Raw genomic sequence first — 19,513 nt, 5'->3', positions numbered from 1 at the left:
CAGAAGGTCTTGATGGTAAGGTGTGTCTTTTTGCAGATGATACTAAGATATGTAACAGGGTTGATGTTCCAGGAGGGATAAGCCAAATGGCAAATGATTTAGGTAAACTAGAAAAATGGTCAGAGTTGTGGCAACTGACATTTAATGTGGATAAGTGCAAGATAATGCATCTTGGACGTAAAAACCCAAGGGCAGAGTACAGAATATTTGATAGAGTCCTAACCTCAACATCTGAGGAAAGGGATTTAGGGGTGATTATTTCTGAGGACTTAAAGGTAGGCAGACAATGTAATAGAGCAGCAGGAAATGCTAGCAGAATGCTTGGTTGTATAGGGAGAGGTATTAGCAGTAGAAAGAGGGAAGTGCTCATGCCATTGTACAGAACACTGGTGAGACCTCACTTGGAGTACTGTACACAGTACTGGAGACCATATCTTCAGAAGGATATTGATACCTTAGAGAGAGTTCAAAGAAGGGCTACTAAACTGGTTCATGGATTGCAGGATAAAACTTACCAGGAAAGGTTAAAGGATCTTAACATGTATAGCTTGGTGGAAAGACGAGACAGGGGGGATATGATAGAAACATTTAAATACATAAAGGGAATCAACACAGTAAAGGAGGAGACTATATTTAAAAGAAGAAAAACTACCACAACCAGAGGACATAGTCTAAAATTAGAAGGACAAAGGTTTAAAAATAATATCAGGAAGTATTACTTTACTGAGAGGGTAGTGGATGCATAGAATAGCCTTCCAGCTGAAGTGGTAGAGGTTAACACAGTAAAGGAGTTTAAGCATGCGTGGGATAGGCATAAGGCTATCCTAACTATAAGATAAGGCCAGGGACTAATGAAAGTATTTAGAAAACTGGGCAGACTAGATGGGCCGAATGGTTCTTATCTGCCGTCACATTCTATGTTTCTATGTTTCTATGAATTAAATGAGGTCACAGTCAGCAGGCATGCTTACGAAGATGGTGACAGAGTGAGCAGGCCACTGTACAGGTGTCTTGGCATTAGAAATGAGGTAAGTAAACTATGTGTAACTTCAATTTTAAATTAACAAGGGGGTGGACAGAGCTGAAAACAACAGATGGGAACTTATAGTCCCCAAAAAACTTTAGCTTTTCATTAATAAATTCATAATGTAACCTAAAATAACAATGCAAAAATTCTTATCACACATTCAAGCTATTGCATATGTGCTTCTGAATTGTAAAATTCAGAATTTTTTTTTTTTTTAGCTTTGACCAATTAATAGCAATTTATATGTACACTAAAGGTGAATATGGGTAACATTTAACAATGGCTACAAATGATCCCATTTGCTTCAGGACAATTCATAAAACAGTAGTATTAAAATGTCCACATTATATACATAGTAAAGGAATTTCATGATCAAACCATAGCAGTGTTGAATAATGGGTTAGCCCCTTCCCCAGTGCAGTAAGGACAGGAAATATTTTTTTTAAAATTAGTGTAAATAAATCCACCCATTTCCCATCAGATATCACTATTATTTCCCTCGCTATGTCAGATAGTGTATCCCATTTTTAACTAATGCTCCTTCCACAGCCCCTCTGTGCAGTGTTAATATTAGCAGAAAATTGATTTAGTCTTAGTCATAGTCTTTTGACTAAAAAGCCAATTTAGTTTTTGTCGAACTTTAGTCATCTGAATTTTTTTTTTTTGTCTAGTTTTAGTCGACTGAATCTAAAAAATAGACAAAAAAAGACTAAAAATCTAAAAGATAGACACAAATTTGACTGAAATAGTTAGTCGAAAAAATGAACACTGTTTAAGATATGTGTTAGAATTAAATGAAAATTATTAAAATAATTAAACATAGTTCTCTAGCATGTATGTACTTGGTAGAATCCTTGATAGGGGAAGCATGGCTGAATTCCCTGGAACCTGAGTCTGTCTTTATTCTTGGCACTGACTGGAGGAATTTTCTGGTTGACCGAAGTGAACAGGATTGAATATAGGGTGTCAGGAGCTCTTTCAGGTACTGTGGGCCTTGATTGTTTAAGGCTTTGAAGGTTAGCAGGCCAATTTTAAAATATATTCACCATTTAATTGGAAGCCAATGCAGGGAGTGGAGAACAGATGTTATTTGGCAGAAGTGAATTTGATTGGTCAGTAGTCAAAAGGCAATGGCAATGGCAATGGAGTTATTTTTCTGGGAGGCCCAAGTAAAGTACATTGCAGTAATCTAGCCGAAAGGATACAAATGCATGGATTAGTTTTAACATATCATCCGGTAGAATTAAGTGTTGTATCCTGACTATGTTTTTCAGATGAAGGTAGCCGGATTTTATTACAGTGGAAATCTGCTGTTTAAATGATAGTCCAGAGCCAATCAGCACTCTGAGGTTTCGTACCTTTGATGAACTAATGAGTTCAGAGCCTCCAAGCACCAGGCCAATTGAATCTGGACATAACTCTGTTTTGTCCAGATTCACTTTAAGCCAACTAGCATTCAGCCATTCTATGAGGTCTGCTAAGCAACTGTCAATGCGGCATGTTGGGTCTGTGGTATCTAGAGCAAACTATCCAGAAATCTAAGAGTTTGAAAAGCTTATCCAACAATATTAAAACGAGGCCATTAGCCTACCTTTGAAAATTATAATATTATGAAAAAATATGTTAATATGTTATGTTTTTTTAATGTAATGTTAATTAAAAAAAAATATATATATATATATATATATATATATATATATATATATATATACATATATATATATATGTTTTTTTTATTTTTATTATTTTGACAAAATTATTCTAAAGGTTTATCCAATACAAAAAAATTGCTGGAGGGAACGAAAATGCTTACTCCCCAAGTGTCTATATAATATAGTATTTGAATATTTACAGGATGTACACCAATAAAGATAAAATAAAGCTTTATTCATACAGTTCTCCAAAATCACATCTATACAGCAGTTACACAAAGAGACTCAATGGATTAAAAAGGCTTTACACCAAAATGTTGGGGATAGGTTTTGTTGCACATGTCTCTGCTTTCAAATTGGCTCTTGCTATACTTATGCCATATTTAGAGGCCTTTCTTAGCTTTACCCTCCCTCCCCCTCCCCCCCATTCCCCACCCCACACTCCCACCCCGCAATGCTTCTCTAGCTTGCTCCAATATGTTCTTTGGGATTGACAGAAACACAAATATAAACTAATACATTTAATAGGTACACCTTGGAGGCACAGGGCTTCCCAGCACACGTCATGGTCACTGGATGTACATTTAGTTCCAACATAAATTAGTAGGATAATGCATCACTCCTCCCTGTCTAGTTATTATTATTAGTTATGTCCCTAGATAGTTCTAAATATACCTTTGTTTAGGAAATAAATCAAATGGTCCAACAAATATATTTTGGAAGGAAATTTAGTGAAGTTAGAGCCTTATGTTTTGTATATAGAAGGCTTGAAAATGTGTTAGATTAAAGAGAGGCATGTGCTTTTTAAAAAAAAAAAACAAAAAAACACCCCCTGCCCCATATCTGTACTTGTGGTCATGAAAATCTGGTCACTGTAACACTAAGCAACAGGAGGGAAAAATCACATAGGTTTAAAATTCTCTTAATAGTCCAAAATTATTTTGGCATTGTGTTTAATTCTAAGAATGCAAATGTGAAAGAAACATAAAAACAGATGTGGTTCTTTGGGACAAAGAAAGTATTTGGATAAACTGCAATAAAAACAAATTGTGTTTGAACACAAATAAGCCTGCTCTATAAAAGAAAAAAAGAAGATTAAAATGAGTCACTAACACTGCACTCTTTGTCTGCCAAAAGCCCTAGGTGTGCTTCATAATAATCTATGCTGTATATCTAAAGGCGATAGCTATAGTTTGTAAAATCGCAAATCATCATTACTGCGCGTTCGTGTGAAATTAAGACTCTAATGTTAAATATAAATATGTATATTTTTAACCTCCTTGAAATCTTTAGATCACTCATATCCCCTTTTTTTTCAAATTAAACAAATTCTAACAAAACCTCTTTAAACGTACCTGTAATCCAGCACCGGGACTGTCTTTTAGTACATAGTATTTTTTACTTTAATCCAATGAGTGAAATAAACTTGAATCTACAGTTATCATATAACCAGTAATAAATGCTAAAATATCATAAAACAGGCAGTTATAAAAGTCATATGAGTCATCACAAAAATTTGTATTTAAACGCTTTGGTTATATCTGTTTGATTTATATACATGTATTTATAACATCATTCTAAATTTATTTTGATTTAAATATATATTTATATTAATATCAAAATACAGTTAGAACAAATTTAAACAGCTTTATATTTTCCATTTTTTAAAATGTATTTATTTATTATTTTTATTAAAAACACCTAATCTAGGCAAAAAATAATGGGGGATTAGTTACATTATATGATCATACATTGCATAAGCCTGCCACAATGCTAATGTACCCCATCTTTGGCAGGTCTTACTCTGTCTGCTAAATGAGCTACTCACTTGGGGAAATCCTTCCATCTCGAGTTCTCTGCAGTACAAGGCTTAAATAGGGTCCTGAGATGAGGCACTTGTAACAGGGAGTGGTGCAAAACCAAGGAGCTGGCTAGACTCCTAAATATATACATATAGGAGAAAACAAGGGTTTGGCTGCACTTTGCACTATACATTCTAGAAAGTGCAACAATTGCCAAGATAACATCAGATAACAATAATGACATTAATACAATAATATAAATAATGGGTAAGATGTAACTGCCTTTTAAGTATATTAAAACGAGGTGTTTATAACACATATGGAGTGAATATAAAAAGAAGATTTGAGTACACTTCCGTATTCGAGGGCGGTCACGTGTCATTATTGTATTTTGTATTCCCTTACACTATGATCTATGTTTACATGTCTCATAAAGATGATGTCATTTTGGCGACAAAATTTGTTTACTGCTTATATATACAACTCTGTATCAGGATTCTGTTTTTACTGCCAGTTGATGAATCCCCGGGGGGGGCGAAACGCGTTTTGACTGTTTTTATTGTTTTTTAATTTTGTACTATTAAATAAATATTTGGCCCATTAATACTCTGTGTGTGCCATAACTCCCCCTTTTTTTTGCACATAGCATTTTAATTTGTATTTTATTTTAACTTAGACATCAAAAACACCAGTGTACATACCCATTCAAGAATCCCAAGGTGGGGATTATACCACCCATGCTATCATAGTGAGCAGTGCATCCTGTTCACTTAAATGTGAGTATATACTATTCTATTATCATTGCTACATTTGCTTCATACAAAGAGCACTATTCTTTGTTGTATTTTCTCCTCGCATATTGAGACTACCTTCACTCCGACTCATACACCATCAGCTACCACCTATATCCTACCAGTGGGGGATCAATGCCACTGAATGCTGTCTACACCTGAGTTTGTACTAGCTCATCAATAGGTGACTAGGAATACCATTGCTGTAAAGTTTCTGTTCTGTTCATTGCTGGATACAGTGTACACTATTTGAGCTCTTCTTTTTATTTGTATATCCTGAACTATACTTAGAGGATCAGAAGACCTCAAGATCTGCACTACTAGCAGTCCCACACCATATTTAAGTCCCTGCAAGTCAAGTGGGTCCCTTAAAATCAGGACTTTTATATATTTCATTTTATCTTGTTTTATGCAAGTACACTATTGCATTCATATTATTTTATTGTCTATTGTGACATAATAGATTTTTCTCTTTTTATCTTTCCTATTGTATTTTATCACCTGAAGTGCCTCAATATCCAGTATACTATTGGTTTTACTATTACATTAACTCTTATTCTCTAGATTTTATCTTTTTGACGATTTGTGAGGGAACATCATATTTTTAGGTTGCGGCCTACTCTTATTTTACCTTATTTTAGCTTCTTATTGGCCACCAAGCGCTGAACCCACTACTGTTTATATAGTTATGTTATACACTATATAATAACATTATACAAAACAAACCATTATCTAGATATCTTTTTATAAATTGGACTGAACATAGGACAGGGATTGACAATTTTGCTTGGAATCTAGGAGCCAGCTTGAAAAGAGCCATTAAAAAAAAAAAAAAAAAAACTAACAAAGTTTACTTAAAAAAACAAAAAAAAAAAACCTGCAGTTCTTAATGGGACACTATAGTTACCAGAACCACTACAGCTTAATGCTGTGTGTCTATAGCCTGTCCCTGTTATAAATTTCCGGTTTCATTGCAGGGTGCACTCAAGGATTTGATAAGCCCCTGACATAGGACACAAGGTCACCCATTTAGATGGAAGAATGGAGATTTAGTCTAAGGCAAAGGAATCTACAATAAAGATGCTCGAACAGTGTAACAGGGTAACAGCATCTTAATCCAAGGAGAGATCTGACCGCCATTCTGGGGTCAAGAAGGAATTGATTCCTAATTTGTTGCAAAATTGGAACAAACTTCCAACCGCAAAACCAGATGTTACCTTTATGTTGATAGGTATATTTTTGCACTCTTGGGAATTTGTGTTTGATGTCACAATGTATACAATAAAACCATTAGTTTTTGTTAATACAATCCAGGGAGGTGTTTGCAAACATTGTTTTAGCTAACAGAAACAAATAGTATAAGCCTCTAAAATATAACCATGTGTTTAACTGGAAACAGAAAAGCAAAAAAAAACATCTGGCACCTTAAACTACCTACAATAAATTCCTGTTTGACTACTTTCGTGTTCAATAAAAGAAGAAAAGGTAAAGGATGATAATGATCCCTCATACTGATGTTTGACAATTCAGGTGGCATAAAGAGTTATTCACAGAGAGTCAGTGAAGTGTGCATTTTCTTGTGAGACAATTCATTAGTCTCCATTTGGTTTACATGTATCCTTCAGAGGAAACATCAGTGCTGCATTCCATTGAGGACTTGTATTTCACTGACCAAATATTTTCTCTACACTAGGGAACATCAACGAAGAACACAACACTAAAAGATATGTTTTGGTTTTCATTTCATTATAGACATGATATTTAGTTACGAAACAGCAACATTAATAGTTGTATGGTAAAAAGATTATGAGTGGGATATGAATTTGTATAAACAAGTGTGAACAAAAGTATTGGTCAGTCCTAAAGCCAAACATACATTTTCCTATTCTTTCTAATTAAAAATAAACATTGCTAAACACAAAGCAATGCATACCCCAAAAATAACAAACTCTGGTCTTGGTTTAATATTGTTAGATAATCTTTTTAAATAGTTTAACATTTTTGGACAAACGTTCAAAAGGCTATTTACAAAAGATTAAAATATCAAAATATAACATTTATATAAAAATACGCCAATAAATATCAATATATTACAAATTTCAAATATTTTTTCACATTACATTATTTTAAAAGTTTATCCAAAAATGATATTGAGGCCTGTGTATAAAATAAAATAAAATAAAAATGCAAGAGAGACATTTAAGTAAAGTGGCAATTTGAAAGTTAGCTGTATTTTTATTTTGTGTCTTTATTCATTTCTAAAGATGATGATGATGATAAATAATAAAAAAAAAAATGAAAATAAGAACAGCAACCTAAATATTGTAAGAAATGGATCACATCATAACTCCAATAAATGTAGGTGTGGCTTAGCCTATTTAGTAACATGAGTTTGTTTTAAAAATGTTTTAATTATTCATGTTTTCTTATCTAATGGGAAATTGAGGATGAAGCCACGCAGGCTTACATTCTACTATAGAGATGGAGTCCAGGCCCCCCAAATGTCCTAACATAAAAATACTAACTTTTTCTATAAAAACAGTCCTTTAACCACTTCTAGTAACCATAGACAATCGAAGCCTGTTTATCAGACAACAATATTTGTCCACACTGAGAATGTTTGGAATGAAAGACTTTTACTTGTCAGCAATAGTTGTCAATAGATGTATTTTGGTCTTCTGACGTACAAACTGTAGTATTAAAACCATCTGACTTACACAGATTCTAACGCTGGTTTCACTTACCTGTACATTCATATTGCAGTCCTTTTCCATAGTATCCCTTTTCACAAATACATTCATATTGGCCTGTATGAGTGCCACACTTGCAGCTTGCCATGACATCACAACAGTCTTTTCCCGCCTCACACAGGTATGAGCAATAAGAAATATCTTCCTGAATGTAACTCCCCGATGGAAGATCTGAGCAAAAAAGAGAAATAAGTGATATTTTCAGTTTTTCTGATACTGCTTCTCTCAATCTGCTGATTTCTTCAGAAAAACCTGCAACATTCTTTCAGGATGACAACATGTATCGCATGTGTTCTAGTAATTGCACATTTTGGAGGTGGAGTACCTCAGAATTGTATTTTACTTTGATACAGTCTTGTGAATTGGCAACATTATTATGTTTTATGGTTTTCATTGTCTGTATCAAACGTGAAAATACATATTTTGAGCAATGTTTTTAGTTTGTACATTTTTTAGTAAGTTTGTAAAGGTAACAATCTATAGTTTACATGTTTACATAGTTTTTTCACAACTTCCTGGAAGTACGCTACGTGTAAATTGTTAGCCAAATGTTTTACTGACAGAAAATTGCCTTTTAGGCGTGTTCATATAAAACATTTTTCACAGAAGTTTAAGTTTGTCCACTGAGGTTGTTGACATTCAAGAATCCGTATATGTTCAGTCCCACTGCAATACTCTTCCTACCAGCTAGGAAGACTTTATCTTTTATACTAAAGTCAATTTATCTTGCTACTATGGTGCATTGTTCAAGTAACATTATGTCATTTCCTTTTCTTAGCTTTCCAACTAAAACTGCTTTTTCAGATGTAATCAGCAGATAATTAGTTGATCAGTCACTGCATAACATTGAGTATACATCAAAATGGCTTCATTAAGCTAAAGTTATTTTGGTTCATGGAGCACCCTTTAAGAAACAATGTCACATATATTAAAGTTAAACCAGATTTTACATACAGCTCACAATATATTATGATTTAAACACTCGAATGCTCTCATGTATCCATTAGGTGTAATTGCATAATGACAATAATATATGCCTGCTTTGCTGAAATTATACTTTTTGTAAAGTCCTTGGTAAAGAGCTGTTTATTACTATTTACTATAGTAAAATATGTATTCTAATTTAGGCTTAGCTAAGGTTTGCTTATAATCTTTTACTAGGTGTCCTACATTCAAAATTATCATGACATTTGCATTATTTAGTAAGGCTTACATTTAAGCACTACATTAAGGGTAAATGTTGTTTTAATTGGGTTGTAGCATAAAATAAATTAAAACACATTTCAGGAATTAAAGATAATAAAAAGTGTTTCCATATGTTATTAATATACATGACCTAAAATTAGTTGACCACATATGAAAAATGAACAGAATTACTGCACTTATAGCTTGGCATTGATATTACTAGATATTTCTGGGAAATTGCATGCCTCATGAGAAAACCCTTATAATGTTTATTAGCTATCAAATTATCACCGCACAAACCACTACGTATACAGATTAAATCAGTGAGTTGGAATTTTGGTTAATGCATGAATCTTATTAAAGGGGCACTAACGTCACCCAGACCATTTTTTAGAAACTGCAATGTTTGGATAGCTGGTTAGTTCTAAAGGAGCATCCATAGTTCTGACTAATTAAAACAAGGTCACATGATATGGAATGTTATAGCAAAGCATTAAATACAATCCTTTCCTATGGGGCAGCTTTGATGCACGCACAACACTTGGTATGCACGCGCATCAGGTCCTAAATGCTCCTCTAAGAGGGGCATTGAATTGGACCTTTGCAGATGAGACCATGCCTCATCAATGACGTTCTGGGAGGTGGAGAGGTGAGGAGCACCATGGGATGCTTGGTGCTGGAAAAATAAATTGTAAAACTTTATTTTAATAATATTTATGGCACACAGGGGGGTGGAAAGGAAGGATGGTCCTGAATAGAAATTAGAGACAGAAGCACTAATATAAAACAGTTTTGTATTCCTAACACTGTAGTGTTTATTTAACCTCAGTGAGAAATGGGAAAAATTACTTTTGAGTGTAGGTTTCCCTTTGTATGTCTATCTATTGCAGAAAAACATTTAAAATATCAAAATTTTTATAACAGAACATTCTGATTTTTTTGTGTTTTTCCTTACTTGTAGATCTAAAATGAAATAATCACACAAAAAAAGTTTGTATAACCTTTTACTGTACAATTCTTTATGGAATAATTGAAGGACTATATATTTGATACATTTCACGTGTATTTAGTAAACTATCAAGAAAATATTGCAGTTATTAGTGATGTACCGAACGGTTCGCTGGCGAATAGTTCCTGGCCAACATAGCGTGTTTGCGTTCGCCACGGCGGGCGAACATATGCGCGGTTTGATCCGCCCCCTATTCGTCATCATTGAGTAAACTTTGACCCTGTGCCTCACAGTCAGCAGACACATTCCAGCCAATCAGCAGCAGACCCTCCCTTCCAGACCCTCCCACCTCCTGTACAGCATCCATTTTAGATTCATTCTGAAGCTGCATTCTTAGTGAGAGGAGGGAAAGTGTAGCTGCTGCTAATTTGATAGGGAAATGGATAGCTAGGCTAGTGTATTCAGTGTCCATTACAGTCCTGAAGGACTCATCTGATCTCTGCTGTAAGGACAGCACCCCAAAAAGCCCTTTTTAGGGCTAGAACATCAGTCTGCTTTTTTTTCCTGTGTAATCTAATTGCAGTTGCCTGCCTGCCAGCTTCTGTGTCAGGCTCACAGTGGATACTGTGCCCACTTGCCCAGTGCCACCACTCATATCTGGTGTCACAATAGCTTGCATTTAAAAACAAAAAAAAATGTTTTCACTGTAAAAGTTTGAATAGCAGTTAGTTGTCTGCAAGCGTCTGTGTGTCAGGCCTACAGCGTGTACTCTGCCAACCTCTGCCAGTGCACAGTGCCACTCATATCTGGTGTCACAATAGCTTGCATTTAAAAACAAAAAAAGTTTTTTCACTGTTATAGATTGAATAGCAGTTAGTTGTCTTCAAGCGTGTGTGTCAGGCCTACAGCGTCTACTCTGCCAACCTCTGCCAGTGCACAGTGCCATTCATATCTGGTGTCACAATAGCGTGCATTAAAAAACAAAAATACAATTTTTTCACTGTAATAGATTGAATAGCAGTTAGTTGTCTGCGAGCGTCTGTGTGTCAGGCCAACAGTGTGTACTCTGCCAACCTCTGCCAGTGCAGAGTGCCACTCATATCTGGTGTCACAATAGCATGCATTTAAAAACAATTTTATATTTCACTGTTATAGATTGAATAGCAGTTAGTTGTCTTCAAGCGGGTGTGTTAGGCCTACAGCATCTACTCTGCCAACCTCTGCCAGTGCACAGTGCCACTCATATCTGGTGTCACAATAGCGTGCATTTAAAAACAAAAAACGTTTTTGACTGTAATCTAATAGCAGTCAGTGTCCTTCAAGCGGGTGTCAGGCCTACAGTGTGTACTCTGCCAACCTCTGCCAGTGCACAGTGCCACTCATATCTGGTGTCACAATAGCTTGCATTGAAAAACAAAAAAGTTTTGGACTGTAATATAATAGAAGTCAGTGTCCTTCATAAGTGTGTGTCAGGCCTACAGCGTGTACTCTGCCAACCTCTGCTAGTGCACAGTGCCACTCATATCTGGTGTCACAATAGCGTGCATTTAAAAACAAAAAAGTTTTTGACTGTAATATAATAGCAGTCAGTGTCCTTCATAAGTGTGTGTCAGGCCTACAGCGTGTACTCTGCCAACCTCTGCCAGTGCACAGTGCCACTCATATCTGGTGTCACAATAGCATGCATTTAAAAACAATTTTTTTTTCACTGTTATAGATTGAATAGCAGTTAGTTGTCTTCAAGCGGGTGTGTCAGGCCTACAGCGTCTACTCTGCCAACCTCTGCCAGTGCACAGTGCCACTCATATCTGGTGTCACAATAGCGTGCATTTAAAAACAAAAACGTTTTGACTGTAATCTAATAGCAGTCAGTGTCCTTCAAGCGGGTGTCAGGCCTACAGCGTGTACTCTGCCAACCTCTGCCAGTGCACAGTGCCACTCATATCTGGTGTCACAATAGCTTGCATTTAAAAACAAAAAAAGTTTTTGACTGTAATATAATAGCAGTCAGTGTCCTTCAAGCAGGTGTCAGGCCTACAGCGTGTACTCTGCCAACCTCTGCCAGTGCACAGTGCCACTCATATCTGGTGTCACAATAGCTTACATTTAAAAACAAAAAAAGTTTTTGACTGTAATATAATAGCAGTCAGTGTTCTTCATAAGTGTGTGTTAGGCCTACAGCGTGTACTCTGCCAACCTCTGCCAGTGCACAGTGCCACTCATATCTGGTGTCACAATAGCGTGCACGCATAGTACCACTAATCCCAAAAAAATATGACAGGAAGAGGCAGGCCACCCCGCAGGGGCCGTGGGTGCTGTGATTCCCTTTTGCCCTAGAATAATGCCGAGTTTTCAGAGGCCACTTCCCTGAACATAGTTGACTGGCTAACACAGTACACCCAATCTTCTACAGCTTCCACTCGGAACCTTGACGCACCATCCTCCTCCAGCTTAGCTTCGGGGACCTCTCAAGATACCACTCACCCGCCTGCCGCCACCACCAACACTAGCACCACAGCCGCTTCACTTTATCTGTCAGAGGAGTTATTTACACATCCGTTTGAAGAAATTAGTGATGCGCAACCATTATTGCCAGAGGATGTAGATAACAGGGATATGTCTCAGTCAGGCAGTATTACACACATGGACTTGCGGTGTGATGATGATGATGTTGTACCCGCTGCAGCTTCCTTTGCTGAGTTGTCAGATACAAGTTGATGATGACGATGCGTCCATGGATGTCACGTGGGTGCCCGCTCGGCAAGAAGAAGAACAGGGCGAAAGTTCAGATGGGGAGACAGAGAGGAGGAGGAGATGAGTTGGAAGTAGGGGGTGGTCGTCGCAAGGAGCTAGTGGCACAGTCAGACAGCATGCATCGGCACCCAGGGTCAGCCCGACAGCACGCCAATCAACGCATGCTGTGTCCACCACCAGAATGCCGTCATTGCAGAGCTCAACCATGTGTAATTTTTTTTGTGCGTCTGCCTCTGACAACAGGGATGCCATTTGCAAGCTGTGCCAAAAGAAACTGAGTCGTGGGAAGTCCAACACCCACCTAGGTACAACTGCTTTGCGTAGGCACATGATCGCACATCACAAACGCCTATGGGATCAACACATGAGTACAAGCAGAACACAAAATCAAAGCCGCCATCCTCCTCCTGGTCCAGCATCTTCAGCCACATCAACCACTGCAGTCCTCCTTGCCCCCTCTCAACCATCCGCCACTCTGTATCTCGCCTTGAGCAGTTCCCGGTCATTTGCCCACAGTCAGGTGTCTGTCAAGGACATGTTTGAGCATAAGAAGCCAATGTCAGAAAGTCACCCCCTTGCCCAGCGTCTGACAGCTGGCTTGTATGAACTATTAGCCCACCAGCTTTTACCATACAAGCTGGTGGAGTCTGAGGCATTCAAAAAAATTTTAGCTATTGGGACACCGCAGTGGAAGGTACCCAGACGAAATTTATTTTCACAAAAGGCAATCCCCAACCTGTACTCGATTGTGCAAAAGGAAGTAATGGCATGTCTGGCACACAGTGTTGGGGCAAGGGTCCATCTGACCACTGATACCTGGTCTGCAAAGCATGGTCAGGGCAGGTATATCACCTACACTGCGCATTGGGTAAACCTGCTGACGGCTGCCAAGCATGGAATGCGTGGCTCTGCTGAGGAGTTGGTGACACCGCCACGACTTGCAGGCAGGCCTGCTACCACCTCCTCTACTCCTCCTACTCCATCCTCTTCCATAACCTCCTCGGCTGAGTCCTCTTCTGCTGCTGCGTCTTGCTCCACATCAACGGCACCCCCCCAGCTCCCCAGGTACTATTCCACATCCTGGAGACGGCAGTGTCACGCCGTCTTGGGCTTGACTTGCTTGAAATCAGAGAGTCACACCGGACAAGCACTCCTTGGAAAAGTGGCTGACTCTGCAGCAACTGGAGATCTGCAAAGTGGTTTGTGACAACGGAACAAATTTGTTGGCGGCATTGAATTTGGGCAAGATGACACATGTGCCGTGCATGGCACATGTGTGTAATCTGATCGTATAACGCTTTGTGCATAAGTACATAGGCTTACAGGATGTCCTGAAGTAGCCCAGGAAGGTGTGTGGCCATTTCAGGCATTCCTACACGGCCATGGCGCACTTTTCCGATATCCAGTGGCGAAACAACATGCCAGTGAGGCGCTTGATTTGCGACAGCCCGCCACGTTGGAATTGAACACTCCTAATGTTCGACCGCCTGCTCCAACAAGAAAAAGCCGTTAATGAATATTTGTATGACCGGGGTGCTAAGACCGCCTCTGCGGAGCTGGGATTTTTTTTGCCATGTTACTGGATGCTCATGCACAATGCCTGTAGGCTAATGCGTCCTTTTGAGGAGGTGACAAACCTAGTCAGTTGCACCGAAGGCACCATCAGCGACATCATACCATTTGTTTTCTTCCTGGAGCGTGCCCTGCGAAGAGTGCTAGATCAGGCCGTAGATGAGCGTGAAGAGGAAGAGGAAGAGTTGTGGTCACCATCACCACCAGAAACAGCCTTATCAGCATCGCTTGCTGGACCTGCGGCAACGCTGGAAGAGGATTGTGAGGAAGAGGATTCAGAGAGAGGAATGTGGCTTTGAGGAGGAGGAGAAAGACCAACCACAACAGGCATCCCAGGGTGCTCGTTGTCACCTCTCTGGTACCCGTGGTGTTGTACGTGGATGGGGGGAAGAACATACCTTCATTGAGATCACTGAGGAGGAGGAACGGGAAATGAGTAGCTCGGCATCCAACCTTGTGCAAAAGGGGTCTTTCATGCTGTCGTGCCTGTTGAGGGACCCTCGTATAAAAAGGCTGAAGGAGAACGACCTGTACTGGGTGTCCACACTACTAGACCCCCGGGATAAGCAGAAAGTGGCTGAAATGTTACCAAATTACAACAAGTCGGAAAGGATGCAGCATTTGCAAAATAAATTAAAAAGTATGCTTTACATAGCGTATAAGGGTGATGTCACAGCACAACGGGAATCTAACAGGGGAAGAGGTGAAAGTAATCCTCCTCCTCCCATGACCACGCCGGCAAGGACAGGATGCTTTACAGACGTGTTGTTGATGGAGGACATGCAGAGCTTTTTAAGTCCTACGCATCGCCACAGCCCTTCGGGATCCACCCTCAGAGAACAACTCGACCGACAGGTAGCAGACTACCTCGCCTTAACTGCAGATATCAACACTCTGAAGAGCGATGAACCCCTTCACTACTGGGTGTGCAGGCTTGACCTGTGGCCTGAGCTATCCCAATTTGCGATAGAACTTCTGGCCTGCCCCGCTTCAGGTGTCCTGTCAGAAAGGACCTTCAGTGCAGCAGGAGGTATTGTCACTGAGAAGAGAAGTCGCCTAGGTCAAAAAAGTCTAGATTACCTCACCTTTATTAAGATGAATGAGGGATGGATCCCGAAGGGACTGACAGTGGGCGATACATTCGACTAAAAAAGGCCTGATGAGATGAGCTGCCTTGGGCTAAAAATGGTCCACACGCTGCTGTATTTTAGCTCTGAATGCCGCTTGACTTGCGTGACTTATCCGCCACCAACTAGGGTTCAAGCCGCAATGTTTTAGGGCACTTTCTGTCTGGGAAACAAACATCAATTTTTCTGGCCGCTGCTACAGCAGCGGCTGCAACACTACCTAATTTTTCAGGCATGTGTACATGCCTAATTTTTTGGGCCTCTAGTGCTGCACTGTGGCTTCAAAAACCAAACCAAAAAAAGGCACATACAGGGATTAAACTGATAGGAATAGTACTACTTAACACACCACTCCTATCTGGTGGCACATTAGATTGCATGCGCAGTGCCCCAAATTTGAAGTAGGAGGACCGACCAAGCATATTTTTCCATCTCCCGGTTCCTAAAATCGATGCCATATACACGTCCCCTGATAGGGCGCCAGCTCGTTATTCTCTTGGGCGCCAGCTCGTTATTCTCTTTTTCACTTCACTAGGGACACTTTACTGCACTATGGGCACTTAGACCCACTCTTTGTCTTGCACAGTGTTATTCCTAGCCAGCCTCTGTGATGGGAAATCAGGCAGTCATCTAAACGTTTAGATTGAGCTTTAGCTTAGATCACTCTTGAAGGTGTTTAAGGAGATTAGGGCTAGTTTAGAGGATTCTTCTTAGACCTCTCTGAGTCTTTATAGCCCTTCTACCTATCTAGCATTTCTGTAAACTAGCTAAGAGAAAGGGTGGCTGTGTGTCTGTGATACATTTAACTTTATATCACCTTATTGACACTTTATCACTCCGGTCTCCATACTCTCTGCCTATACCCATCTATTTAGAGGGAATTTCCTTGACCCTGCCAATATTATATAATAGGTAATAGTATTACCATTATTACACAATTAGCCACTATAGGGGAATGAGTATATTATCCCTTTGTTATTTATAAATGATACAATAAAGACTTTTGTCCATTACTCAATTTACTTTAACAAAGGGTACTAACCACGGTATTAGTAAGCATTACTCTGCTTTCCCTTTCTCCCTCTATTATACACCTATGCTCACTAGGATTTGTAGGTATCACTTTATTATAGTTGTCTAACCTTTTCCTATGCCAGTTTTAGATCTCCTTCTTGGGAGATTTTTTCTTTTTTCAGTTTATTAGCATACCTTGGTACAAGCTCTCGGTGGGGCTGGCACCACCACCTGACCACATTTCCTCGTTTCTTCCACTCATACCACTTTTTCCATCTTTGAAGGGGTTTGGCGAAACAAGGAAATAGTCCTCTACTCGTAGCAGGGATTAACCCCTTAAGACCGCAGCCAAATGTACAAGTTGTGATCCAAAAAAACCGTAAACAAAACCTGGCATTTGCGTTATATGTCTGTCCAACCGTAATTCACCTCTTTCATATTAAATGCACCCACACTTATTATATATCATTTTATTCAGGCGAAACAGGGCTTTCGTTTAACATCAAATATTTAGGTATGGAGCATAATTTAATATGAAAAAAATATTTTAAAAAATGGGAGAAAATAAGAATTTTTTAAATTGTTTTAGTTCTACGTGACATTTTAACTGTGAATGTCAAAATACTATTTGCTTTTACTGCAATGGAATACACATATTTGTATTCAGCGATGTCTCACGTGTAAAACAGTACCCCCCCATGTACAGGTTTTATGGTGTCTTGGGAAGTTACATGGTCAAATATATCGTGTTACATATTTCTGTTTTTTCACATTGAAATTCGCCAGATTGGTTACGTTGCCTTTGAGACCATATGGTAGCCCAGGAATAAGAATTACTCCCATGATGGCATACCATTTGCAAAAGTAGACAACCCAAGGTATTGCAAATGGAGTATGTCCAGTCTTTTTCAGTAGCCACTTGGTCACAAACCCTATTTGCAATACCCTGGGTTGTCTACTATTACAAATGGTATGCCATCATGCGGATAATTTTCATTCCTGGGCTACCATACGGTCTCAAAGGCAACCTGGCGAATTTTAATGTGAAAAAACTGAAACGCAAACCTTATATTTGACTCTGCAAGTTTTGAAAACACCATAAAACCTATACATGAGGGGTACTGTTATACTCAGAAGACTTCGCTGAACACAAATATTAGTGTTTCAAAATAGTAAAACATATCACAACAATTATATCGTCAGTGTAAGTGCCATTTGTGTGTGAAAAATGCAAAAAATGTCACTGTCACTGACGATATCGTTGTTGTAATATATTTTACTGTTTTGAAACACTAATATTTGTGTTCAGCGAAGTCTTCCGAGTAAAACACTACCTCCCATGTACAGGTTTTATGGTGTCTTGGAAAGTTACAGGGTTAAATATAGTGCTAGAAAATTTAATTCCCTGAACTTTCGGCCTGGGTTGTCAGGCAGGTCCTGCAAATTGTAATTAATAAAATGACCTAATTATGTAAAATTCTTACATAAATATATACGTAGAATTATTATATATATATATATATATATATGTGTATATATATATATCTATATATTTTTTTTATTATTTTTATTTATATATAGGTTTATATATAGTGATATATACGTATATACTTATGTATATAGATATATATATATTATTTCGTTCTACATGTATTTTGATATCAATATATATATATTAATTTTAAAATACAGTTAGAACGAAATTACGCATGTTTATATATTTTTTATCATCAGTGTATGTATATTTAAGTGTATATGTGTATATATATACTTAGATCATATATATTAAATATATATATGATCTAAGTATATATAATCTTATTTTTACACTGTTTTAACTTATTTTATTTTATTTCCAGGCAGCAGGGAGAGTACCTGTCATTACAGGCACTCCCTCTGCTGGCATTGGGCTATGCCGTCCATGTGATCGCGATCACATGGCCCTGGGGGGCCGAAGAGGACAGAGGGGGACTCCCTGGGCTCCCAGGTAAGTCCCCCATACCGCGATCGCCGGCATGGGATCGCCGGCGACCGGATAAGTACAAAAGATCGCAGGACATTCTATGCCATCCTGCGGCGTTTAGAGCCACCAAAATAAGGACGGCATAGAACGTCCTGCGGTCTTAAGGGGTTAAACTGATAAGAATAGTACTACTTAACACACCTTATAATAACGCAGAGAGAGGCAACGCAGAGAGAGGAGTCTGAAGAAGAGGAGTCAGAGGAGGAAGGTGGCTTTGAGGAGGTGGAAGACCAAACACAGAAGGCGTCCCAGGGGGCTTGTTGTCACCTTTCGGGGACCCTTGGTGTTGTACGTGGCTGGGTGGAGGAAGAGACCTTAAATGACATCAGTGAGGACAAGGAACAGGACATGGCTAGCCTGGTATCCAACCTTGTGCAAATGGGGAGTTTGCGGTTGTGCAAATGGACTGATTGCGGTTGTTTGCGGTGCGTTAAACGGGGAGTTTGGTCTGTCACTGTGAAGCGGGCGTAACCCTTACACTACCTGATCGATACAACATCATCCAGTAGGTCCCCCCCCCCATTATTTTTATGGCCCCCACCCACCGCTCACGGGTGGGGGCGGGCGGGAGGACAGTAGGTCCCCCCCCCCATTGTGATATATCTGCCAAGTGACCCTATGTAGAAGGAACAGTCCCTATTCTGCTCTGTGCCAGTGTGTATCAGGGTCCCTGAGGACAGGTGTCAATCCATATCTGCCAAGTGACCCTATGTAGGGGGAACAGTCCCTATTCTGCTCTGTGTCAGTGTGTATCAGGGTCTCTGAGGACAGGTGTCAATCCATATGTCAAGGTGTCAATATGTCATATGTCAGGTGTCAATCCATATCCATTGTGATTTAGGAATGTTAGGTGATTTAAGCCCTTTA

At 39.0% G+C, this 19,513-nt stretch overlaps 1 protein-coding gene across 1 annotated transcript in view; it reads right to left on the bottom strand.

Moving 5' to 3' along the window:
• The window catches only part of SVEP1 (sushi, von Willebrand factor type A, EGF and pentraxin domain containing 1), a 334,296-nt gene that overhangs the window by 250,789 nt on the left and 63,994 nt on the right, over nucleotides 1-19,513 (bottom strand). The window contains exon 3 of the mRNA XM_063455268.1: nucleotides 8,017-8,193. Within this exon, the coding sequence (XP_063311338.1) occupies nucleotides 8,017-8,193 (177 nt within the window). The remainder of the gene's footprint in view (nucleotides 1-8,016; nucleotides 8,194-19,513) is intronic.

This window comes from Pelobates fuscus, chromosome 5 (assembly GCF_036172605.1).
Source record: "Pelobates fuscus isolate aPelFus1 chromosome 5, aPelFus1.pri, whole genome shotgun sequence".
Classification (NCBI taxonomy): domain Eukaryota; kingdom Metazoa; phylum Chordata; class Amphibia; order Anura; family Pelobatidae; genus Pelobates; species Pelobates fuscus.
This window is presented reverse-complemented; position numbering and strand designations above follow the sequence as displayed.